The sequence below is a fragment of the Poecilia mexicana genome, unplaced genomic scaffold (genome assembly GCF_051168715.1).
Source record: "Poecilia mexicana isolate PSO_F unplaced genomic scaffold, ASM5116871v1 scaffold_17, whole genome shotgun sequence".
Taxonomy (NCBI): domain Eukaryota; kingdom Metazoa; phylum Chordata; class Actinopteri; order Cyprinodontiformes; family Poeciliidae; genus Poecilia; species Poecilia mexicana.
This window is the reverse complement of record NW_028263386.1, coordinates 47,395-69,800: the sequence shown is the minus strand read 5'-3', so window position 1 is coordinate 69,800 and position 22,406 is coordinate 47,395. Positions and strand designations below refer to the sequence as shown.

The following is a 22,406-nucleotide window of genomic DNA, read 5'->3' as shown; positions in this document are numbered from 1 at the left end:
AGAGATGGAAAGAAGCAGCAAGTTGAGAGCGAGTCAACATTTCTCAGTGCAATTCCAGTTCAGCTAGACCAGCAGAAACATCCTGGTAAATAAAAGATAACCAAGGGGTTCACAGCCAGTCCAGGTCATTGAAACGCGGCGCTGTGTTGACATGTTGCAGCTTGTAATGAACCAGAGAGCAGATGCAGACTGTCCACACACCACCGGGTCTTAATGAAAACTAATATCTTCCACATCAATGAAATGAATAACATCCTACACACCGGCTCGGTTTCATCGTGGCGTTGCACTGCGCCGCGGTTAGAGGCGACAGATCCCAACGGGTCCCAAGTTCGACTCCCGTTCCTTTCCTTCTCTTTGCCCCCATCCTGTCAGATTGCTGTCAAATAAAGGCCATTGGTGCAAGAAAAGGTTTGCATCCACAAGAACCTGCAGCAATTCAACCCTGAGTGTCGTTTCAAACATGCCAACCCATAGGGGGCAGTGTAGCACTACACTAAAACCTATCAGCCAATCAAACTGCTTCAAAACAACCCTGACTTCCTGTTTGGATGTGGATATACTGGTGCATTATTTTCCCCAAATCCCCTGAACAATTTGAAGTTTTCCATCTTCTCCGTTTTGGCCAGAGGTTTTATAAATTATTGTTTAACATTCAACTGATTTTTAGGGTGAATTAAAGATCAAATGTCCTCGTTTTCCTAAAAATGTGAACTAAAAGGTAAAATCTACCTACAGGTAAAATCATCTACAAAACATCTCAAGACACTCAAACTGCTTTAGCGGAAAAAGGAAAAGAGAACGTGCATTTAGCTTTTAACTAGATTTTTTTTTTTCATAAAAATTGTTAAAAATTGAGGGAGTCGTTGCCCAGATATCGAGCCATCTCCATCTCACTTCCTCTGAGACCACTGAGAAAATCTTTTCTGATTCTGGATCTGAAATTCTGGTCAGCTTAGTTTAATCTGTATTAGTGGCATCCAGAAGCAGCGCCCTGACGCTCCAAACCGATTCTGCTTTACTGGATTCCCTCTTCATACCAGATGCTGAGACAACAATAAGTTATTTACTGATCCTCCAATAAAAAAGATCCTGCAGCAGTTGTTCAGCTGCACTGGACGCGCTCCAAAATCAACATGTTGCTTTAATTAAGCTTTTACTGCGTTTAGTAAACAGTGTAACATTTGTAGCTTTTGACAGCTGGGATGTGTGACTGATTGGAGCGGAGACATTCGTCTTGCTCTCTCCTTCCTGAACACGGAAACCTCCTCTAGTTACACCATCAGTAGATGAACTTTGTCTCTTTTTTCATCCGATCTGATCCGGGATATTTACAGATCTAAGCCAATAATGCATCTTTTAAAAAGTAATTTGATGAAGCATTTGAAGACTAAGCAATCTGTAAGCCATACTCTGAAAAACAGTCAGAGGGACCGAAGGCTTGAAAAGCAGCAGAGCCACCCTGTTTAAAATAAAATGTTTGTTTTCAGAAGTTACTGTGTGATGTATGAGTACAAATCGGTGAACTAAAGAACTCTGTCAAACTGGGTCTGGATGAATCTGGCATCAGGGAAGCTGACGAGTTTTAAACTGAATAAGAAGCAGTGGAGACTTTCTGTAGGACCGGATCAAACGACTGAGTCGTCTGCATAAAAATGAACATTTCCATCCATCATTCTGTCCCAGTTGATTTATATAAATGGTTAATAGAAGAGGGCCTAATATCTGTTAGGAACAGCTGCAGGAAACATCTTTAATTTATTTATGCCCTGTTTCTGAGATCATCAGCGAACCAAGCCCGCAGCATGACTATCAGAAGTTCCTGGTCTGTGCAGCTTGTAATGAACCAGTACAGTGATGTCATCACTGAGCGTCTCACCTGGCGGCCCACACCTGTCCTGGTCTGAGTCAAACCGAGTCTCTGTGACCCGTTTTACTGTTTGTGCTGCAGCTGCTGCCTCCAACGCTCCTGATCAAAGAGTAGGAAGTTCTTAGTTTCTGACATGGAGTTCTCCTGGATCAGCACTGCTTTTCATACTGAGCCTGGTTCTGGTTCTGGTTCTGGTGGAGGTGGCGGTCTGGCCATAATGTGAATCAAATCAGCAGATATTGGATGTGTTCAGTTTGAGGGTAACCCTGACCCCTGACCTTTGGAGCAGGATCCCCTTGACTGCAAATATTTTTTGAATATAAAATAATTTAGTTTTTCTGCTTCACTTTTCGAAATCGGTGACGAAATGATTTTCCTGCCGCGGCTCTCTGCTGCCCCCTGCTGTTTACATGAGGTCATTGACCTGACTGAAGTCAGAGCTGCAGCTGTTTCAGAACCAGAACCAGAACCAGCTGTGATTATTTTATTACGCAGAAACTTCCGGGATCTTTCCGAGCTCTGCAGCTTCTCCTTCCGGTTTCTGGAGCTCAGCAGGGAGCTTCATGCGTCAGGAAGACAGATTCTCATGTCTCCACTTCATTATTAATGCACGTGAGGGTGAAACTGCGCATGTCCGCTTTCTGTACGGACATGACGTCCCGCTGCTCCGGCCTCACCTGCGGCTTCTGGACCAGCATCTCCTCTGAGTGACCGCAGCGTGGGGAGCAACAGCCAATCAGCTTCTAGATAGCTTCTTAAACACGCCCCCTGCACGCACGCGCGCAGACACGCACGCCCCCCCACCTTCCTGCCTCCTCTGTAATCCTCCGTCCTCTCCAGGCATCATGGCGGAAATTAAAACGGGAATCTTTGCGAAGAACGTTCAGAAACGGCTGAACCGGGCCCAGGAGAAGGTAGGAGCCGCCTGGTTCTGGTGGGGGTTCGGGTGGGTTCGGGTGGGCGCAGGGTCGGGTCCTAGAGGAGGATGCAGGCCGCTGCTGATCTGTCACAATAAATCTCACATTTTATTTTCTGATTTTGTTTGATATCGTTTAATTTTCTAAAAGGCATGACGTCACCACGAAGCTCTTTAAAAGAAACGGATTAAAAATGTTTTTATTGAGGGGAAAAAAGCAAATTAGAGCCGCTGACGGAGAGCCTTCTGATTGGCTGATTAAAGCTGTTTGTACGTGACGCTTCAGCTGCGTGGAAAACGTGTTTTCACGTGAGGAATTAGATGACGTAAGCACGGAACGTGACGTGTTTTTTATGTCAAAAGCTTCAGAGCATCAGAGCCTGCCTCGTTCTGATTGGCTCACCTGCAGCTCACCTGTGTGCAGGTACGATCCAGTAATGGCTCGGTTCTGGTTCTGAATGTCTCAACATGAACCTACGTCATTCATTATGGAAATATAATTTATAAGAATTTAGGGTCCCCTTAATATTTCAGTCAGGTATTCATATGTTTCAATAATTTCAGAAATTTATTGTCATCGATATTAAAACAATTTATTAGCAGCTCTTTGGGGGTAAACATCTAACATTTTAGTTTTAAATGGGGTTCTTAACCTTTCCATTGATTTTTTTTTTTTTTTTTTTTTCAAATTTGCACAGAATGAAATCCTGGATTAAAAATGACAACCAGTTGATCTTCAGGTTCTGTTAAGACACTTTCAGACAGTATCTCTAATTTCTTTGACCTATGACCTTTCCATGGGTAGTGTGACCTGTTCCTCTAAATAAAGTTCATGTTCATTTGGTTGATAGTTTTAAACTATTTGGGACAGCAGAGCTGTAGGCTGAATAAATTCATCTTGATAAACTTTCCATTTTTGATAAGTAAATTCGTCCTAAAATAGAACGGTCTCGTTGGAGAACATAAAGAAGATTTATGTTCTTTAATCTTGTTTTCAATATTTAAGGTCGATTCTTGGTTTTTGGTTCTAGCAGTTCCCAAGTATTTAATTTCAGATTTAATTGCAATACTAGGTATCTTTTATGAAAGTGTCATGAATGGCTTTAAGCTCACATTTTTTAAAATTTAGCATAAGACCTGAAGCCTCTGAAAAAAGTTTAATTTTATCAATAACAACTGGAACCTGCTTGTTTTAAGGAAACGGTGATGTCATCAAAAGTGATGACATCACTAACTGGCTAATGAATAATTCTGTACCGAAAACGGCTAATTTCTCAATGTCTGCACATTTGTTTTAGATAGATGGCTAACATCTCTGCAACTAAATTAAAAAGATGTGTAAGTGGGAGACCCAGAGGAAAGAGGAATTCCAACATTAATGTTAAACTGAGCCGTGGAGCCCAGCGGGCCTGGGGGCCCGGCGTCCTGCAGGTTCTAGTTCCGTCCCTGCTGGTGGGAACTTCCTCCTCAACAATGGCTAACAGCTTTGCTGTTAGCCATTGTTGTTGTCGCTACTTGCCTGTCGCTACGCTTCCTACCCAGAGCTCTTCACAGTGCTGCCGCTCTCTCCACCATTCTACCAGAAGTCCCCAGTGGTCTCCGTGATGTGGCGTATACTTCCGCCATGTTTGAGTTTCTGTTACTCTTCATTTGTTTATGTTGTGACTAGGGCTGAAACGATTCCTCGAATGATTCGAGTACCTCGATTACTAAAATTCCTCGAGGAAAATTGACCTGCCTCGAAGCTTCACTAATTTATGTTTTATTAGTTAGCGCACCGTGTTCCGGCCGGGACTTCATTTGCGTTGCGCGGAGCTCTCACTTCCGCCTGAGTTGTTGACAAAAGCTAAGTCTCAGCGGCATAAAGTCCAATCTTCAAGATTGGCCCGTGGGGATTTTATTGATTGATGATAATGCCCGACTTTTTATCGTTTTTGGGGAACCAATAAGCATCCTTAAAATGACTGGGGGAATGCCTGGAGTACGGCAGCATTTTCCTCCGGGGCTGCTGGTTGAAAGCGAACGGCGGGAAGAGCGCTGAGGTGAGCGGATAGCCTGAACAGGGCGGGCGGCTGAGTAGCTGATGCTTACCGTGTAAATGTAGCTTTACCGACGAACCGCACAATAAATTTCATATCCCGGCCTGAAGAAACGGGTGGCGGAGCGCATCGTACATGGCTGGTAGATGAGTTTCTGAGTGTGACCAGTGAAGGTGTCGTAAATATCCCGTATTGCTTCCCCCGTGTTCGTCCCCCGGTCTAACGGTTCGTCAGTCCGCTGGTCTATTTCCTCCCCTCCACCCCATGTTCGTTCATTCGCCCTCTCCTCCCACTCCAGGCGGCATTTCCCGTATTTTCAAACCCAAAGCGTGACAGGTTAGGTGGCAAGGTGAGTTTAATTAATCTATTAAACTCACTGAAGATGAATACATAAACTAAAAGCTGGATTGTAGACATTTTTATAAGCATATTTATGAGCCTGCCTCTTTGTTATTAAATTCAATATAATTTCAGATTTTTCTATAACTTTTCTTCTGGTTAACTTAGAAAGTGAGCTATTATTGTTACAGGTTAGTTTTCTAAACTACAAAAAAGCAACTGTTAGGGATGCTCAAATATGAAAAATTGGACTGATATTGATATCTGATAGTAACACCGGTATTATGCCAGATTTACCAATATTTCATTTTATAATTTTTTTTAAATCCGATTACTCGATTAATCGTAAGAATAATCGATAGATTACTCGATTACTAAAATATTCGTTTACAACAGCCCTAGTTGTGACTCCACCTTGATGGGACGGTTTGTCCTGTTTTCACTCGTCTTTCTCTTGTAGTTTGTCTGTTTTAGTCTGGAGTTGCCAGTGGCTTTGTTGGTCCCTACTGGGTCGGTCCTTACCCAGTCAGTCTGGGGCTGCTTGGCCGGCTCACCAGCTCCACCTTTCTGTTTAAACTTCTGGGGTTTTTGCTCGGACACTTGAAGGCAAAGGCTCTCAACTTTTCAGAGAAAGAAACAAAACAGTTGAACAAACGAAAGTTTTAAGAAAATACAATGCTTGAATTTGTGTCCTCCCTAAAATTGTAGTGACCTTTTAGGCTGTTGCTCTCACCTCAAGTCAATTCTTAAAGGACATGTGGTTAGATTCCCCGAGTCCTCAGCCACTGGTAGAGTAACTGGTGCATTACTTGACCAGTGGAGCATCCAGTGGTGAGGCAAAGTCTCCTATACTGCCAGAAATAAAGCCGAACCCTGACTGATCAGTTCTGGATCAGAACGGAACAGCTTCCTTAGGAGGAGCCGCTTTGCATCCCTGAATGAATAGGTTTTCTGGCTCTAACTGATGATATTGAATAAATGTTTTATGTGCATTTACTGCATAATGTCCAAGCCTGCGTGGGTCACCTGAATCCTCGTCTGGTCCAGTTGACTACTGGGGAACTATGTGTCTAGTGTTGGTGGAGGAAGGAAGCCATGGTCGTACTAAGCGAATATCCACGTGTTTTCAGATGTTCCAGACCTAAAATTTTTTAAATAGCTTCAGCCATAAGAAAACAGTTAAACTTTCTTTCATTTTTTTCTCAGGTTTTGCAGAAACTGGGAAAAGCAGATGAGACCAAAGATGAGCAGTTTGAGCAAGTGGTGATAAACTTCAAGAGACAAGAGGTGAGAGACGTTTCTTCTTCTAATGTCTTTCCAAACTCTTCATCTTCTCCATGAATTACCAGGTCTACCAGAGAGACTGTATGGAGAGCCATTTCATCCAAAATTAAATAAATAAATGGGTGAAATAAATAAAGAGTAAAATAAATCAGTAAGTGAAGAAAATGAGTGAAATAAATAAAAAATTAGTTAAATAATTTAGCTTTTTCATTAACCCAATTTTTCATTTAGTTTTTATATTATCAATTTCTCAGTTTCCCTCTTTCATTTATCTATTTTTTATTTACCCATTTTTTATTGATCTATTTTTCATTTAACCATTTTTAATTTAGCTTTTTCATTAACCCAATTTTTCATTTATTTTTCATATCAATTTCTCAATTTCTCTTTTTCATTTATCTGTTTTTTATTTAGCCCTTTATCTATTTACCAATTTTTCATTAATCTATTTTTCATTTAACCACTTTCAAATGTCCCTTTTTTCATTAACCCAATTTTCATTTATTTATTTTTCAGATCATCAATTTCTCGATTCCCCTTTTTATTTATCTATTTTTCATTTGTCCATTTTTCATTTATCCCTTTATCTATTTACCCATTTTTCATTAATCTATATTTTAATCAGAGGACGTGCTGGTCTCAACATCCTGGCGGCGTTCAGTTTATCACCTAGTGCTGAGATCAACTCAAAATCTTCCGCTATTGTAATTGAGCACCTATTGATTAAATATGACTGTAGTTGGAAAACAAACATCAGCGTTAGCTTACCGTGCAACGTCTGGGCAACCGGAGGATCCTGGACGGACAGCAGCGGTGCATGTCTGAAAGATGGCCTCCGATGCAGATCTCCAAGACTTGGCACTCTCACTCTCTCAGCTCGATGCTCCATAGAGCTGCCTCTGGATATTGTACTTCACTTACGATGCACAGTAAAGTCTGCTCCTTATAGTTGGGTCACAGCTGGCAGCTATGAAGGCATCCCGAACCTCCAATCGTAAGCCAACTTCAGCGGCCGCTTCGTCCAAACTATAAAACCCCCGACGGTGAAGCTCTGAGTCCATCAGAGCCGCCAGCTGAAACACGTTCTGTCTGAGCGGCCACACCAAAAATAAAGTCAGGAGTAATAACACTATTTTCTAATGTAGTTAATGAGCTTCAGCTTATTGATAACCCGTTAGTAGGTCGCCATCTTTCTTGAAGCAAAGTAGGTGTGACACTAACCAACCAATTGGGGAAGGTGTAGCCTGATGACGTGCCTCTCCTCATTTGCATTTATTCTTTTTCTAAGTTTTGCGGGGAAAATAGAATGTGATTCAATAAGAAAATAAGGAAATACTAAATGAATAAGGGAAATTGGAAAATAGGAAAATTAAAAAAAATTTCAAACAAATGTTAAATGAAAAATAGATAAATGAAAAATGGGTAAATAAAAAAGGGATATATGAGAAATTGAATGAAACTGAGAAATAGAAAATCGGGTTAATGGAAAAAGGAAATTGAAAAATGGTTAAATTAAAATATAGATTAATGAAAAATGGGTAATTGGAAAAGGATAACTGAAAAATGGACAAATGAAAAATAGATAAAATGAAAAATAGATAAATGAAAAAGGGGAATAGAGAAATTGATAATCTGAAAAATAAATTAAAAATTGGGTTAATGAAAAAGCTAAATTAAAAAATGGTTAAATGAAAAATATATTAATAAAAAATGGGTAAATGAAAAAGATAAATGAAAAAGGGAAATTGAAAAATTGATGATGTAAATAAATGAAAATGAATAAATGGGTTAATGAAAAAGCTAAATTATTTAACTAATTTTTTATTTATTTCACTCATTTGCTGGACCGATGCTCCAGAAAACTGCCCCAGATTCACTGATGGCTCATCTGAACTGTTTCAGTTTTCTACCCTCCAAGTCTAATCAGTGTAATGATAATCATTCTTTAATCTGACTCAATTTACTTCCTGTTAGTCTGAAGGTGCTCGGCTGCAGAGGGAGATGAAGTCCTACATGTCTGCCATCAAAGGTAGCCCATCACTTCTCTTTCTGTCCTCACTGTAGATCAAAGATTACATTTCAACATCATCTGCTGTGTTTGAAGGATCTCAGGGTTTCTGAAACAGTTTTTCTTGTAGGGATGCAGCAGGCGTCCATCAACCTGACGCAGTCTCTGCATGAAGTCTACGAACCTGACTGGCACGGCAAAGATGACATCGTGACCATTGGGAAGGTTGGTCAGATGGATGAATGTTTTTTATCTTTACCAGCCTCTTCACTCCGGTTCTCATCTGCAGACCGATTAAGCGGTCGATCATGACATTTAAACCCGAGTCTATCACTGCTAAGTTTATCATTCATCTGTTTTATGATTCACCATCGAGTTAACTGATTACTGATTGAGCAAAAACATAACTGCAACAAGTTAGTTTATCTTTCCAGTAAATGCAGTGACTTGTCCTTTACTAGGACCTGAAGCTAAGCTGAGCATTTTTAAAACTGGCTGACTGTTTCACCGCTTTGAAAAGCTTTTCTCATCCCGACTACATCTTTATCCATCCCCATCGCCCTCTTCCATATATGCCCCGTGCGTTGCATTGCTGCGTTCAGTGACGTGCGGTGAGGTTTGTAGTTGGTGAGGCTCTGACTTATCATAATCATATTTACAAATATAGACCCCCTGCATGTTATTGTTTATAAGTAAATTTCGCGCATGCGGACAACGCTGGAGGGTAAAGAGACGATTCTTCTTCTACGTCAGGTATAGCCGCGCTGCCACGTAGAATAACTCCGTTAACTCAATCAAACTTGGACATGTAGATATTATTAATTTAGTGCTGTTCTCCACAGCAAAGGGAAAAATCGTTAAAGAACAACTCAAAACCACGTCTCTCTCGCTCTATATATCTACGCACAGACTCGTTATGTTTATTTTGCAATTATTAATAAGTGACTGCTGTGGTAAGAGAGGAAAACTATAAATATATCGCTGCACTTTACTGTATGGCTAGCTCCATGGCTAGCTCACTGTGTCTTACTCTGCAGTTGTGCAGTCACAATATCTGGGATCATGAGCGCCCCCTGCCATGAGGCCAGAGAACTGCCTGCCTCACCTCGAGTCTGTTCTCTGCCGTTTCTGATCGCTCCTCCGCACACTAAACACGATACACACACAGTTGGTGACAAAAAAAACACTGTGCATTATATACATGGGCGAAATTATGGAAAATCAGTCCATATATTAAATGTTTTTTAGCCATTTTATTGGTGACATACAGGCAGGAGGAGCATGCTGCAGAATGGCAACCGGTGCAGTTAGAGAGGTTGATCAGTCCAGGTGAGGCTCAGCTTCCTGCTGCCTCACCGGCTTCGCTTCTGAGCATTTGAATGGGAAAATGTGAAAATCCAGCGATTTTGAAGAAAAAATAATCAGAATTGGTTAAAATAAATGAAAAATAAGAACTTTATAATACAAACCACATGGTGAAAATAGCAATATAAATGATTTTATCATTATATATTATTTTTCCATGGCGGCGTTGCTGCGTTGCGTTGCTGCGTTGCGTTGCTACGTTGCGTTGCTGCGTTGCTGCGTTGCGTTGCGTTGCTGCGTTGCGTTGCTGCGTTGCGTTGCTGCGTTGCGTTGCTGCGTTGCATATCCGGCCGTGTGTCTCTGGTGAATCCAGTTGCCGCTGCAGATGAAATACCTCAACCTCAAACCCAGGAGATTATCGGCACTGATGTTTCTCCATGTTGACCTGAACTTTGTTCATGTGTTGATGTGAGGTCCAGACGGCTCTGCACAATGCGGGGTTAAAGGTCATTCGGGGTTCACACCAGTTCCTCTTTTCAGAGGTTACCTGGCAGAAGCCAGTTGAACTCGTTGAAACCAACTGATTTGTGTGCTGCAGGATTGTGACGCCCTGTGGGAAGATTTCCACAACAAACTGGTGGACTCAACTCTGCTAAACCTGGACGGATACCTGCAGCAGTTCCCCGACCTGAAGGTAAGAGCTGCTGCTCAGGATTGAAGGAGAAGTCGAGAGGAAAGTGATGGCTGATTCTTTCAGATGCGTGTTGCCAAAAGAAGTCGGAAACTCATCGATTACGACAGCGCTCGGCATCAGCTGGAGTCTTTGCAGGTGGCTGGGATGAAGAACGACAGGAAGGTTATGAAGGTGAGTGTGAGCTGAAGGCGGAGGATGGGTTGGAGAATCATCCGTTCTCCATGCTAAGTTCGTGATGTATGAGGTTGAAAAAGAGTCAGTGAGCTGAATTCATGATTTCCATTTATTAATACCAAAATACTCCTGGTCCATTATGACCTGTTACCTTTAAGAGCCAACAGTCAAAATGGCCGCCCAGAACAGTTTCCCATTCCCTTTGTCTCTGTGAGCTACGCCCCAAAGAGGGCGTTACCTAGTGTGTCAGTATCTTTAGCTTTACCTTAGCTTTAGCTTAGCAACTAGCTAACAGAGATGGAAGGAAAACACAGAATTATTTATTCTCAACAAGATGAAGGTGCTTAACTGTGTTTGCTGAACTTTGCAGGCAGAAGATGAGCTTAAAAAGGCTCAGAAAGTTTTCGATGAGCTGAACGTCGGCCTTCAGGATGAGCTGCCGACTCTCTGGGATCGGTAAGTCAGGCAGTCGCCCGCCTGCTCGTCGGAGCGCTGCATGATGGTTGGCTCAGCGCTGAGGCCGTTCTGCTCGCCTCTAAACTCGGTTTGATGATCTGCATCTGATGATCCTCCAAGTCTGTGAAGGTCTTCTTACCATCACCCTAATCTTTAAAGCTCTCCACTGTTTCTGGAGTCCAGAACTTTGATGCTACTTCCTGTCAGAAGAAGCATGCCGGTCAAAGTAAAGCATTCATTTAACCCTTTATGACCTAAATAATAATAATAATAATAATAGTTATTATTATTTTAATTGTACACAGTTCTTTCAATGTTCTGTGAGTAAATATATATTTGCCTGTTCATCCATAATTGGAACTTTCAATATCTAGCAAGTTATTTTCACAATTTACCATCTATTAGGATTGATTGATTTCACTCCCTCCTACAGCGAGGGAGAAATTACCCTAATAACCTGATATTGACTGTAAACGCAACGTCTCTGTTCAAAAACTGTTGGAATTTTTCAGACAGCGCAAAATGTGGCCAAAGCATGTAAACAACCGGAGAACAACTTAACAACTCTTTAGTGCGGCAGGCTGGTGGATGCTGGGTAATGATCAGCCTGTGAACGTGGTTAGCGCGCTGCTGCGCATGTTCACCTGCCAGGTGTGAATAAAACCCAGAAGGCTGAGGAGACGAAGCGATCGCCAACCAGCCAGGATTTGAACCCAGAACCTTGTTGCTGCAGCAAAATGATGCAGCTTGGTGAAAGCTGAATGTTCCCTTCACACGGATTTTAAAAAGGTCTGAAACTGATGAAAATTAGTCTTATGGTTATGAATGCATGCAGGGCTTCATTAGGAACATTTATTTTCTAATGTCAGGTTCTCACACAGTAACACGATGTTCCTGGAAGCTGAATTAAGATCTCAAAGTGAAGCTTTATTCTGTGGTTGGTTCTGGTCCAGAGCAACGTACTGTCAGGATTTCATTCACGTTCAGCTATTTCTCCATCCAACCAACCGAAATAATCTACTGCTGGCAGGAACGAACCCGATTAACCTGCAGCAGCCACAGCTGAACAAAATGCACCCACAGGAGTTTTAACTTTTTTTAATTAAATATTTTGCCAGTTTTTGCTGCAGGAACATTTCCTCTGATGATTTATGTTGTGATCTCAGGAACCTGACCTGGGTTTCTGCAGCGTCTCTGGATGATGAATAAAGTCAAACAGCGCCCTCTTCAGTCTGACTGGCTCGGTTTATGTTAACTGTTCATTTTCTTTCTCCAGCCGAGTCGGTTTCTACATCAGCACCTTCAAGTGTGTCACCAGTCTGGAGGCCAGGTTTCACCGAGAAATCTCACTGGTGAGTTGATCTGTTCCTCGGAAGCGTCCAGCAGATGTTCAGAGCTCAGGTGGTTCTTCTGCTTCCAGGTGTGCAGGGAGCTGTATGAAGTCATGACCAAGCTAGGAGAGCAACACTCTGATAAGATCTTCACCATCCAAGGAGCTCCAAGGTGAGTTCATTCAGCTGATTGTTTGCAGCTTTACTTTTTAGAAACATGTTCAAACCTCAGAGGCTGGAATCAGATCAAATGTTGATGTGAAAACAGAAACGCCACGTCTTTACATGACTGGACTGGAAATGTCTTCAAGGCCTCTGTTTAATTCAGAGCTGCAGCCGTTCAATCCCTTTGATTATCGCCCCCATTTCAGACCTGATTAATGGATCCTCAGCAGACTGATTAATCCCCCTTTTCTTCTTTTCCTCAGTGATTCTGGACCGCTGCGCCTCGCCAGAACCCCATCACCACCGGAAGACGAGACTCCCCCAGAGAGCCCAGATGCCAGCTCCAATCACATGCTCCGCCCAGTTTCACCTGGTCCACCCCGGCCGAAATCCCCAATTCAGGTAATAGGAGTCCAGGTGAGTGCAGCCGGATCCAATCAGACACAAAGAAAAGTCCGTAGTGAAAGTAGCACTAAGATAAAGTGAAGCGACAGGCATGGAATAACTTTTAAGAGGATGTCCAGCCTCTTCTGTTACTTTCAAACAAAAATAATATTCAAAATACGGCAAAAAATGAAAAAAAATATTGGGACAACCTGATCTTTGGATTCACTTTTGGGATGTGGATCCATGGTGGTTACCATGGTGATATGGGGGATAACCATGGTGATACCTCCAGGTCTTTATGGAGCGTCTGGGATAAACGCCACACTCAAACATGCATGTTGTTGTTGTGCAACACCCCTATAACCCTTCCCCCTTTTCTTCTCTCTATTTCCCCTTCTGAGAGGAGGGAGATGTGCTACCAGCTCTCCATCTAACGGGTGAATTGAGTTTCCTAAATCTGCCGGGATTTACCCTATCCAGAACTGAAGTAAACTCTGTTTAAGCTGGGTGCGAGAAAGACTAGCCTGGTTTCTGACGACCTCCAACCAGATGTCCCACCTTCTTCCCCCTGTGAATTAGCCAGACTGAGCAGCCTGCAGTCAACTGGTTCCACAGAGCACACCTGTTACCGGTCGCTCCTTCTCTTTGTTGCACTTGTTACTGAACCAGGTTGGTTTTAGTGACTTGGGCCAAGGAGTCCCAAGGATGTTTTTTACATATAGTTTTGGGCTAAAAGCAACCCATCAAACATTTTCCACTTTTTCCTCCCAGAATCAAACTTCATAGCTATTTTATGACCTTCAAAGAACTTTAAGGTGACTCATTAATTGAATGTCCACAAAATCTTTTACATTTTCTTAATGCTAATTATTTTATTAGTAAGGCAGTTTTGCAAGGGTCAGTACAGCTTAAATCAGTGGCAGAAATAATCAAATAAGTAAAATCAATAATCTAGCCTATCTTTCCCTAATGCTGACACTGTGAACTAAAAAAGGGAACCTTTGAGAGAGACGGATGGAGTTTGGCATCTTGAACCCCAGAACTGGTCTGATGAAGGTGTTGCAACAGCAGGAGGCTCCCAGTGCTGGTCGATGAAGGCAGGGATCTCTGCAGGTCTGATGACCTTTCGTCTCTGCTTCGATGGTGAAGTCACACAGGACTTGGGTGCTGGCAGGAAGAGCACTGACTTAGAGCCGCAGGTCTCGGGTCTTAGGGTGACTTCCTCTTGTGTGTAGCGGTCCTCAGCTTCTTGTCTTGCGGCTCTGAAGCTCCCTTCTCCTTGTCGCACGAACTTTCTGGTCTGTTGAGATGTAGACGAGCTGAGGGAAGGGACCAGTTCTTCCTCTTGGCCTTTGGTCTTTTGCTTTGGTCTATGGGGTCCCGAACCCAGCTGGTGAGAGAAATGCAATTTGAAGCCACATGTTGCGGGGCTAACGGGTTGGTCCCCATGTGCAGAACAGTCTTCAGCTCTGTGGCCCCGGCTCTTCTTCAGCTGCAGAGTTCTTTGTCCATCTGGATCTTGACTCAAAGCTGCCTGAAGGATCCAACCAAAGGTTCCTCTTTTGGACCCACCTCATAAAGGGTTTATCCACCTTTTGGTGTGTTTGCATTGGCTAGCTTTGTTGCTGTGCCTCTCATTGGCCGACTGCCTGAACAGATGATCTCATATCCATCACCATCTTGGAGACATTATGACCTGATGTCTGTTCTAATGACCCCGAGTTGCTCAACAGTCCACCGACGTCTGTTGCCTACCCAACATTTTCTTAGGAAAGTCAAAGTTCAACAATAAGGCCTTGGTCACCTCCGCTCTCCCATCAGTTCCTCTTTTCCCCTGACCTTTCACCTACCATCTACCCCAACACAACATCAGTGATCTTTAATTACAGTTACACATTTTACACCATTTCCAGTTCAATGTCAAATTACATGTATAACCTTTTAGTTTCTGATTTAGCATTCATTTATAATATTATAACCATAACTTCTTAGTTACTCTTATTATAATCTTAGATTATTAGAACAAACAGGTCATGATGCTGGGCTGCTGATCATCCCTCCGTCTGGACACAGGATCAATAGAACCAGTTTAAAAGCTAAAATGAATGGTTATATGCCAGACATGGAAAACTGGGATGCTCTCCATGCCATGATCAGGATTTAGGACTCATGGCATCTCAAGGAGGAAATACAACTTTATTTTGTAGCAATTCAAGAGCTACCAGCTTTTATCACTTCACAAAAGAATTAATCAGCACAAAAGCTCCAAAACACACAAAGAAGCCCTAACCCTATATATATATGTGTGTGTGTTTTTGTCATAGTACCCCCAAGAATTTAAAACTACTTTCACCCCTGATGAGGATGAAATGAGAAAATCTTCTTCCAACAGTTTGTAACACACAGAGTTCAAATTTATAAAGAAATAATCAAACATTTCCTGACACCCTGTCATTCACTTTGAGGCCTCTTAGCTCAGATCATCCTGACTTCTCTCCAGGCTTGTATTGATTATTGATGAAGCGGGCGAGTCGATGCCACTGTTACTGATACTGGCCAGTAGAGTCTGATTGACGAAATTTATTATTGATTATTGGTTCTGAACTTTGACTGTTTTTTTCCTCGCTGCTGACTTTTATCTGTTACTTGGTGAGTTATGTGACCTTCTTGTTGTCTGTGTAACTGGCGTGTTTCAGTCGTGTTCATGTCCGTAGACGTGAATGTTCTGTCGGAACATCTGTAGAACATCAGACCTGGTTCTGGTTCTGACCGGGTCATGATACAAACATGATGACATGTTCTCCAACATCTCAGAGGAAACTAAAACTGCATGATGATCAGTTTTTATTTCATCACACCAGTCAGTGGTATATTAACTAAAAACTAAATAAGCGAATGTAATTATTGCTAAAGCAGTTGATCATAACCACGAGACATGAAGGATGCTGGACTTTTACAGAATCCCGATCTGTCAAATAAAGCAGCAAACCTTTTCAGCTTCATCACTTGTGGAGCTTCAGGATCGACCTTCAATGGTACCTAGGCAAGGTCGATCCCAGGGAGAACCCAGGGAGAACCCAGGTCGATTCCAGGTCGATCCCAGGGAGAACCCAGGGAGAACCCAGGTCGATTCCAGGTCGATCCCAGGGAGAACCCAGGGAGAACCCAGGTCGATTCCAGGTCGATCCCAGGGAGAACCCAGGGAGAACCCAGGTCGATTCCAGGTCGATTCCAGGTCGATCCCAGGGAGAACCCAGGGAGAACCCAGGTCGATTCCAGGTCGATCCCAGGGAGAACCCAGGTCGATTCCAGGTCGATCCCAGGGAGAACCCAGGTCGATTCCAGGTCGATCCCAGGTTGATTCCAGGGAGAACCCAGGTTGAGGTCGATCCCAGGGAGAACCCAGGTCGATCCCAGGTTTATCCCAGGTTGATCCCAGGTCGATTCCAGGTCGATCCCAGGTTGATTCCAGGGAGAACCCAGGTTGAGGTCGATCCCAGGGAGAACCCAGGTCGATCCCAGGTTTATCCCAGGTTTATCCCAGGTTGATTCCAGGTTGATCCCAGGTCGATTCCAGGTCGATCCCAGGGAGAACCCAGGGAGAACCCAGGTCGATTCCAGGTCGATCCCAGGGAGAACCCAGGTCGATCCCAGGGAGAACCCAGGTCGATTCCAGGTCGATCCCAGGGAGAACCCAGGTCGATTCCAGGTCGATCCCAGGTTGATTCCAGGGAGAACCCAGGTTGAGGTCGATCCCAGGGAGAACCCAGGTCGATCCCAGGTTTATCCCAGGTTGATCCCAGGTTGATTCCAGGTTGATCCCAGGTTGATTCCAGGGAGAACCCAGGTTGAGGTCGATCCCAGGGAGAACCCAGGTCGATCCCAGGGAGAACCCAGGTCGATTCCAGGTCGATCCCAGGGAGAACCCAGGTTGATCCCAGGTTGATCCCAGGTCGATCCCAGGGAGAATCCAGGTTGATCCCAGGTCGATCCCAGGGAGAACCCAGGTTGATCCTCCCAGGTTGATCCCAGGTTGATTCCAGGTTGATCCCAGGTTGATTCCAGGTAGAAGCAACACCAGGAGCCTCAGGTGTTGGATCAGTGTTGTTGATCCAAACTAAAACTGGACATGCAGCTTTTAGTTTCCGTTAATGTGTGAACTAATCCACCTGTTGGTCAGCGGGAGCTAACATCATGGGAACGCCTCTGCAGATCCGACTCCAGTGCGGTTCACCACCGTCTGGAGGGAAGGACATTATGAGCGAGGAGCTGAGCTCAGATTCGCGGCTCAGGAAGAAACATTTTAGGTAAAAGCTGCAGGTCCTCAACAAGTCCAACATCAGGACTCAGAATCAGACAAAGTTCATAAACAGATCTTTCTTCCTGATCACAGCTCCCTCCTGCCGCCTCACTTAGCCACGCCCCCCTCCATATCTATGCTGTGCTTTCACACAGGGATTAGTTACACTTTCATTTTATTAAATACTCAGTAGGGAACCTACAGTCTGTTCTCTGTTAGGAACATCTGGACCAATTAGATCAATCCTGAAGTAACAAATGTATGGATTGGTCTTTCGGTGTGTCAGGATGTTTTGAATTTTTGGCAATAGAAACTTGATTCATATGGGATTTAAAGACTTAAACTGGTCAAAAATAACCCAGAGGTTCTTTACTTCCTTATTGGACAATAATGTATTGCCATCCAGATTAAGTGATTGACTAAACAAAAGACCAGGATCTGTTCCTGTAATCTTCGATGTGCTTGGTGAAGATGAATGAGGGTTTTCAGCCTTCAATTTGACCTTTTCCCAACCAAACATAATAATTAATTATAAATGATTGTCTTCTTTTAATATGTGGAGTCAGTAAAGTAGACATTCTCAATTTTGTTGTTTTCAGCATCTTGATTTTCTTCAAGGTTCCTCTTCTTTTCTCACACTGAACAGAAAAAGTTCTGATGTACTTTACTAACCAAAACCCTTTACTGGACTTTTCAGACTCAAGCATTAGAAACTATGAAAGTAACTTTAACTTTAGCTTGATTAATGGAGAGGTTCACACATAACAGTTGATGGTAGAACTGGTTGTTGGTGGAATGGTGCCGTTCCAGCGTTAACTCTTTCTGTCTGATTGAGTCTCAGCTCACCTGTAACGGTCCTACTTCTCCTTTGGCAGCTTAAAAAGGGTCCACCGGTTCCTCCACCTCCTAAAGTCACACCCACTAAAGAAGTGGCAGAAGAGCAAATCATTGACTTGTTCGGAGGAGAATTTCTACCTGCTCCTTCACCTTCTCAGGTAGGACGGCAAATAAAATCCAATTTCCATGAGTTTTTCTGCCCTTTAACCTTCTGCATCTGCTGCTGTCCACAGCCAAATGAACGACCAGGAGAGTCTCTTCTTGACCTGGACTTTGATGCTTTCCAGCCGGATGAAAGTGTTTCACCGATTCCTCAGGTCCGCTCAATTTTGGAAACCGATTTTAACACCTGTGAGAGAACAACAGGTTTTAGAATAAGTAGGGCTGGACGATGGGGCTGAAAATGTAAAATGATATAAAAGCGTCTTATATCAGTTGATATCAATAATTTTTGGAAAGTTTTTCTGTTTTAAATATCTGAAGTGCTGCCAAACTAGTGATGTGACTTTTCTTGTTTTATCCAGTTTTTCTTTCATGTCGTTGTTTATTTTTAAGCAGTTATGAAAGTGGCAAAACCTTAAAGTGCTGCTGCACAAGTTACCCAACAGGTTGTTGCTAGGCAACCAGAGAGCAAATGAGTTAAGGCCCCCACATACTTGAAGCCGACGTACAAACATAAATTTTTATGACTGCGGACTCGGTGTTGCACTGCAACCTTTTCAGTGTTCACATCTTCATGCGACACAGACCTGACCAAGTTGAGTCAGTGCGCCGAGTCCGAGCGTGACGTCCACCCTCTGACCCCAGCTGACAGGCGCCCACCTAGCTCATCAGACATGCTGGTGTCCACTAGGATTGTGGGAAATAAAGGAATGTGACATCAGAGAGTTTTAGGCAATCAGTATGGTGGAGCATAAGGCGTCAACCATCCGTGAAAAGCACATGAGAAGTCTGCGTGTCTCACAGAGTGCACACGGAACGCCCGAGTATGTGGGGGGCTTTTGGTGTTTCCTACCACCCTGGCTTAGGTTGAGCAGCTAAAGCCTTTCCCCCTTTCCTCTGCCTACATCCCCCAGAATGCTGTGCATCTCTGGATCTGAGTCCAGTGAAATTATTTAACATTCTCTCAGATGTATTGTCTGTATTGGTCATGTGTCTTTTGCAATATATATTGTTGTTGATTTATTGGGGCCTGCCATGCAATGCATGGAGGCAGTGACTGACTTGCTTCAGTCACTGCCTCCATGCATTGCATGGCAGGCACCTACTGTTCTTCACCTAATAGAATGTCTCTTTATTATTATTATTATTATAATAAATATAATTTATTATTCTTCCGTTACCGTTAATGCGGCTCGTACCGCTGCGAGAAACCCCACAAAAGTGGTATCAAAACGTGCGGCTTGATCCCGGCATTGGAGCTATTATTTTTATTGGGATTCTGTGTAAAAATGACGACATAAATTGAGAAAAACGAAAAAACTTGAGTCTGAGGAACTCGCAGCATCACTAAGATTTCTCTCTGAAACACACACACAGCACAGTGGAGGTCTGACTCCAAAACTCTGTTTAACTCCCCCTCACAGGCACAAATAGCGGCCTATTGATCTCAAAGTTGGTCATGACATAGATACACATGCCTGCTCCTGTAAAATGTTTTCAAAATTTTCCTAGGGCTTATGGTTTTTTGTCAGGGTCCTGGAGACCGACGCTGGGTGTCTCACAAGTATAGAAACCTGACTATCTGACAGAGAGAGCCAGCCCAGGTGCAGATCATTAATTACCATAGCAACGGGCCCTAGACAGAGGCAGTGAGTATTCCCACAGCGCTGAATCAGATCTCACAATGCATTGTGGGAAGAATACATATTTCCTGTGACTATTCATGTTTTCCTTACATAAAATTATTACTTGTCTGAATTTTTGAGTGTAAATTAAAATCCTTAGTATGAAAATTGAAATTGTTTTTAGAAATTAACTACTTTATTCATGTTTTTTATTTTGGACCATGAGTGAGAACACCATGTGCGAAACTTATAGTCGTCGGTCTCTGAATTTCACTGCCTTGGGGTTTATACCTTGCTTTTCAATGGTGACTAATATCATCATAATATATCTGATAATATTTATAGTTACTCTGTGTTAGTTGTGGGTTAAGTATCTCACACCTGCATCTGTTTCTCACGGCAAATGCTTTGTTTAAAGTGATGGGCACACTTTGGCAGGCCCCTCAAAATTTCTGCAGGAATTTTCTAGTTGTCAATCTAAGATTCCATCTAAGAAAATTGAATCAGATTTCGCTGTGCAGCAGCTGGGCTCCACATGTGATGGAGATTTCATTTACTAGGAGCCAATGTGCCAGGAACCACCAGATGGCATCTGTGAGGATTTCAGGAGTAGAGCTGGTGCTATCTGACGGTCACTGGACCACCCAACAGCCACGCAGCGATGGGACTCTCATTGTGGGTTAGATCAGTGTTTTTCAACCTCTTTTGAGCCATGGTACATTGTTTTAATTGAAAAAATCAGAGGCACACCACCAACCAAAAATGTAAACAAAGATACTCTGCAGCCGCCTATATTATATATATAGTCATTCTTATGAAAGTGTCTTGAATAGGAATCAACACAAAAAATTACTTTTATCATATTTTACATTTCTTATTTCAAATTGCACTTAACATGTCCACTTCAGAAATACACCTGAACAGGGTCACACTGTTTCTAATTCTCTTGTTTTAATGTAAAATGCTCTGTACCTACTGCCATCTAGTGGTAATAAAATGACATGATTACGCCACTAATTACTACCACAGCAAAGACACTCAAAGATGGCATCATTTGCAGATAATTAATTCGTTTTCAAAATATCTTTTAAGACCAATTACCTTATTTTCCAGACTATGAGCACACCATACTATAAACCGTACCTTTAATTTTTTTTTAACCCTCCCCTCCCCCTGGAAACTTACTATATCAGCCGCACTGGGCTACAGGCCGCTGGTATCTCTGCCGCTCTCGGTTTCCCATAAAGACCCATCCCATAAAGACCCATCCCATAAAGACCCATCCCATAAAGACCCAGCAGAGGACTGCGTCCTAATACCTGCTGGATATATTAAGGACGCAGTTCTCCGTCTCCAAATCCGGTTTTGTTCACGCCGAGTTTATGTGCAGCGGCTTTATTTCCCTCCTGTACTGCCAGATCGATACTCCTCAACTTAGAAGCTGCATCGTATGAGTTTGAAAACATTTCTCCGTCCTGCCTGCTGCTAGCATGTGTTTGTTCTAAATGAAAATTAGCTCGTTCTTCTTTGATTTCCAATTTTGACTTCCAATGACTCACCCCCTGCTAAAGAGCCCCTGGTGGTTGAAGAAAAATCCACAGAAAAGCCGCATGTTCAAAGTGTAGGAAAGAAGTAGCAGCTTACAGTCCGGAAAATACGGGAGGTGAAATTGGATAATTTCCACGGCACACCTGACGATCACTCATGGTACACTAGTGTGCTGCGGCACAGCGGTTGAAAAACACTGGGTTAGAACTAGACCAGTGGGTTGGCTCATGGAGTTACCCAGTGTGTGGAGGTCCGGGTGTTTTAGTGGGTCAGTGTGGTGCCTGAGGGCCACTATATGCTCAGAGTGCCACCTAGAAAATGGGTGGGATTGTCATATCACCAACAAAGTCCTGCTGAAGCTGCCGAAACCTGAGCACTCTTGAAGGTCCAGGTTCTGCGCGTCCTGGGGGGCCTGCTGACCCTGAGGGGCTTGTGGGTCCTGGGTTAGGGCTGGGACCAGGTCTTTGGGGCTGATGCAAGGACACCGATCCTGGGTTTGAACACCAGCTGATACTTGCAGTGCAACAGGCTCGCTATGCCATTTTGTCCTCTGGTGGCAGTTCTAGATGCCAACTGGTTGTAAATTAATATCTAATTATCCACAGGCTGTAAGGTGACTCTGAGAGTCTTCAGGGTCAAGTATTATTATTATTATTATTATTATTTTCACTGAGTGTACTTTACTCTGTTTGAATATGAGCTGCATTAACATGCTCTGTCTTGGTTTTAGACGGCTGTACCGTGGGACATGTGGTCGGTGAGTTCAATCTCCAAAACTCTTTACTTGGAAACAAACACGTTTTCTTTTCAGCTTTTTTCCTGAAAAGCCTGCAGGTTACTCTCAGACACGCTGCTTGAATGCACTCTTTCCTGATCATTCTCAGGGCTAATTGAGCTGATTTAACGTAGTATGTTTTTTGCACATCCTGAGACTAGAGCACAGAAAATGGAAGAGCGTTAATTTGA

At 43.1% G+C, this 22,406-nt stretch overlaps 1 protein-coding gene across 4 annotated transcripts in view; it reads left to right on the top strand.

Moving 5' to 3' along the window:
- amph (amphiphysin) overlaps window positions 1–22,406 on the top strand; it is a 56,079-nt gene that overhangs the window by 13,439 nt on the left and 20,234 nt on the right. Inside the window, exons 1-13 of one of the 4 annotated variants that reach the window (XM_088015065.1) lie at window positions 2,494–2,784; window positions 6,371–6,451; window positions 8,423–8,477; window positions 8,587–8,681; window positions 10,360–10,455; window positions 10,519–10,626; window positions 11,000–11,085; window positions 12,362–12,437; window positions 12,506–12,588; window positions 12,845–12,983; window positions 18,144–18,263; window positions 18,339–18,422; window positions 22,171–22,197. In XM_088015065.1, the coding sequence (XP_087871191.1) occupies window positions 2,716–2,784; window positions 6,371–6,451; window positions 8,423–8,477; window positions 8,587–8,681; window positions 10,360–10,455; window positions 10,519–10,626; window positions 11,000–11,085; window positions 12,362–12,437; window positions 12,506–12,588; window positions 12,845–12,983; window positions 18,144–18,263; window positions 18,339–18,422; window positions 22,171–22,197 (1,119 nt within the window). In that variant the 5' untranslated portion in view covers window positions 2,494–2,715. Of the gene's footprint in view, window positions 1–2,493; window positions 2,785–6,370; window positions 6,452–8,422; window positions 8,478–8,586; window positions 8,682–10,359; window positions 10,456–10,518; window positions 10,627–10,999; window positions 11,086–12,361; window positions 12,438–12,505; window positions 12,589–12,844; window positions 12,984–18,143; window positions 18,264–18,338; window positions 18,423–22,170; window positions 22,198–22,406 lie in introns of those variants that run through there. The other 3 variants (XM_015012550.2, XM_088015064.1, XM_088015063.1) reach the window with 3 other exon arrangements.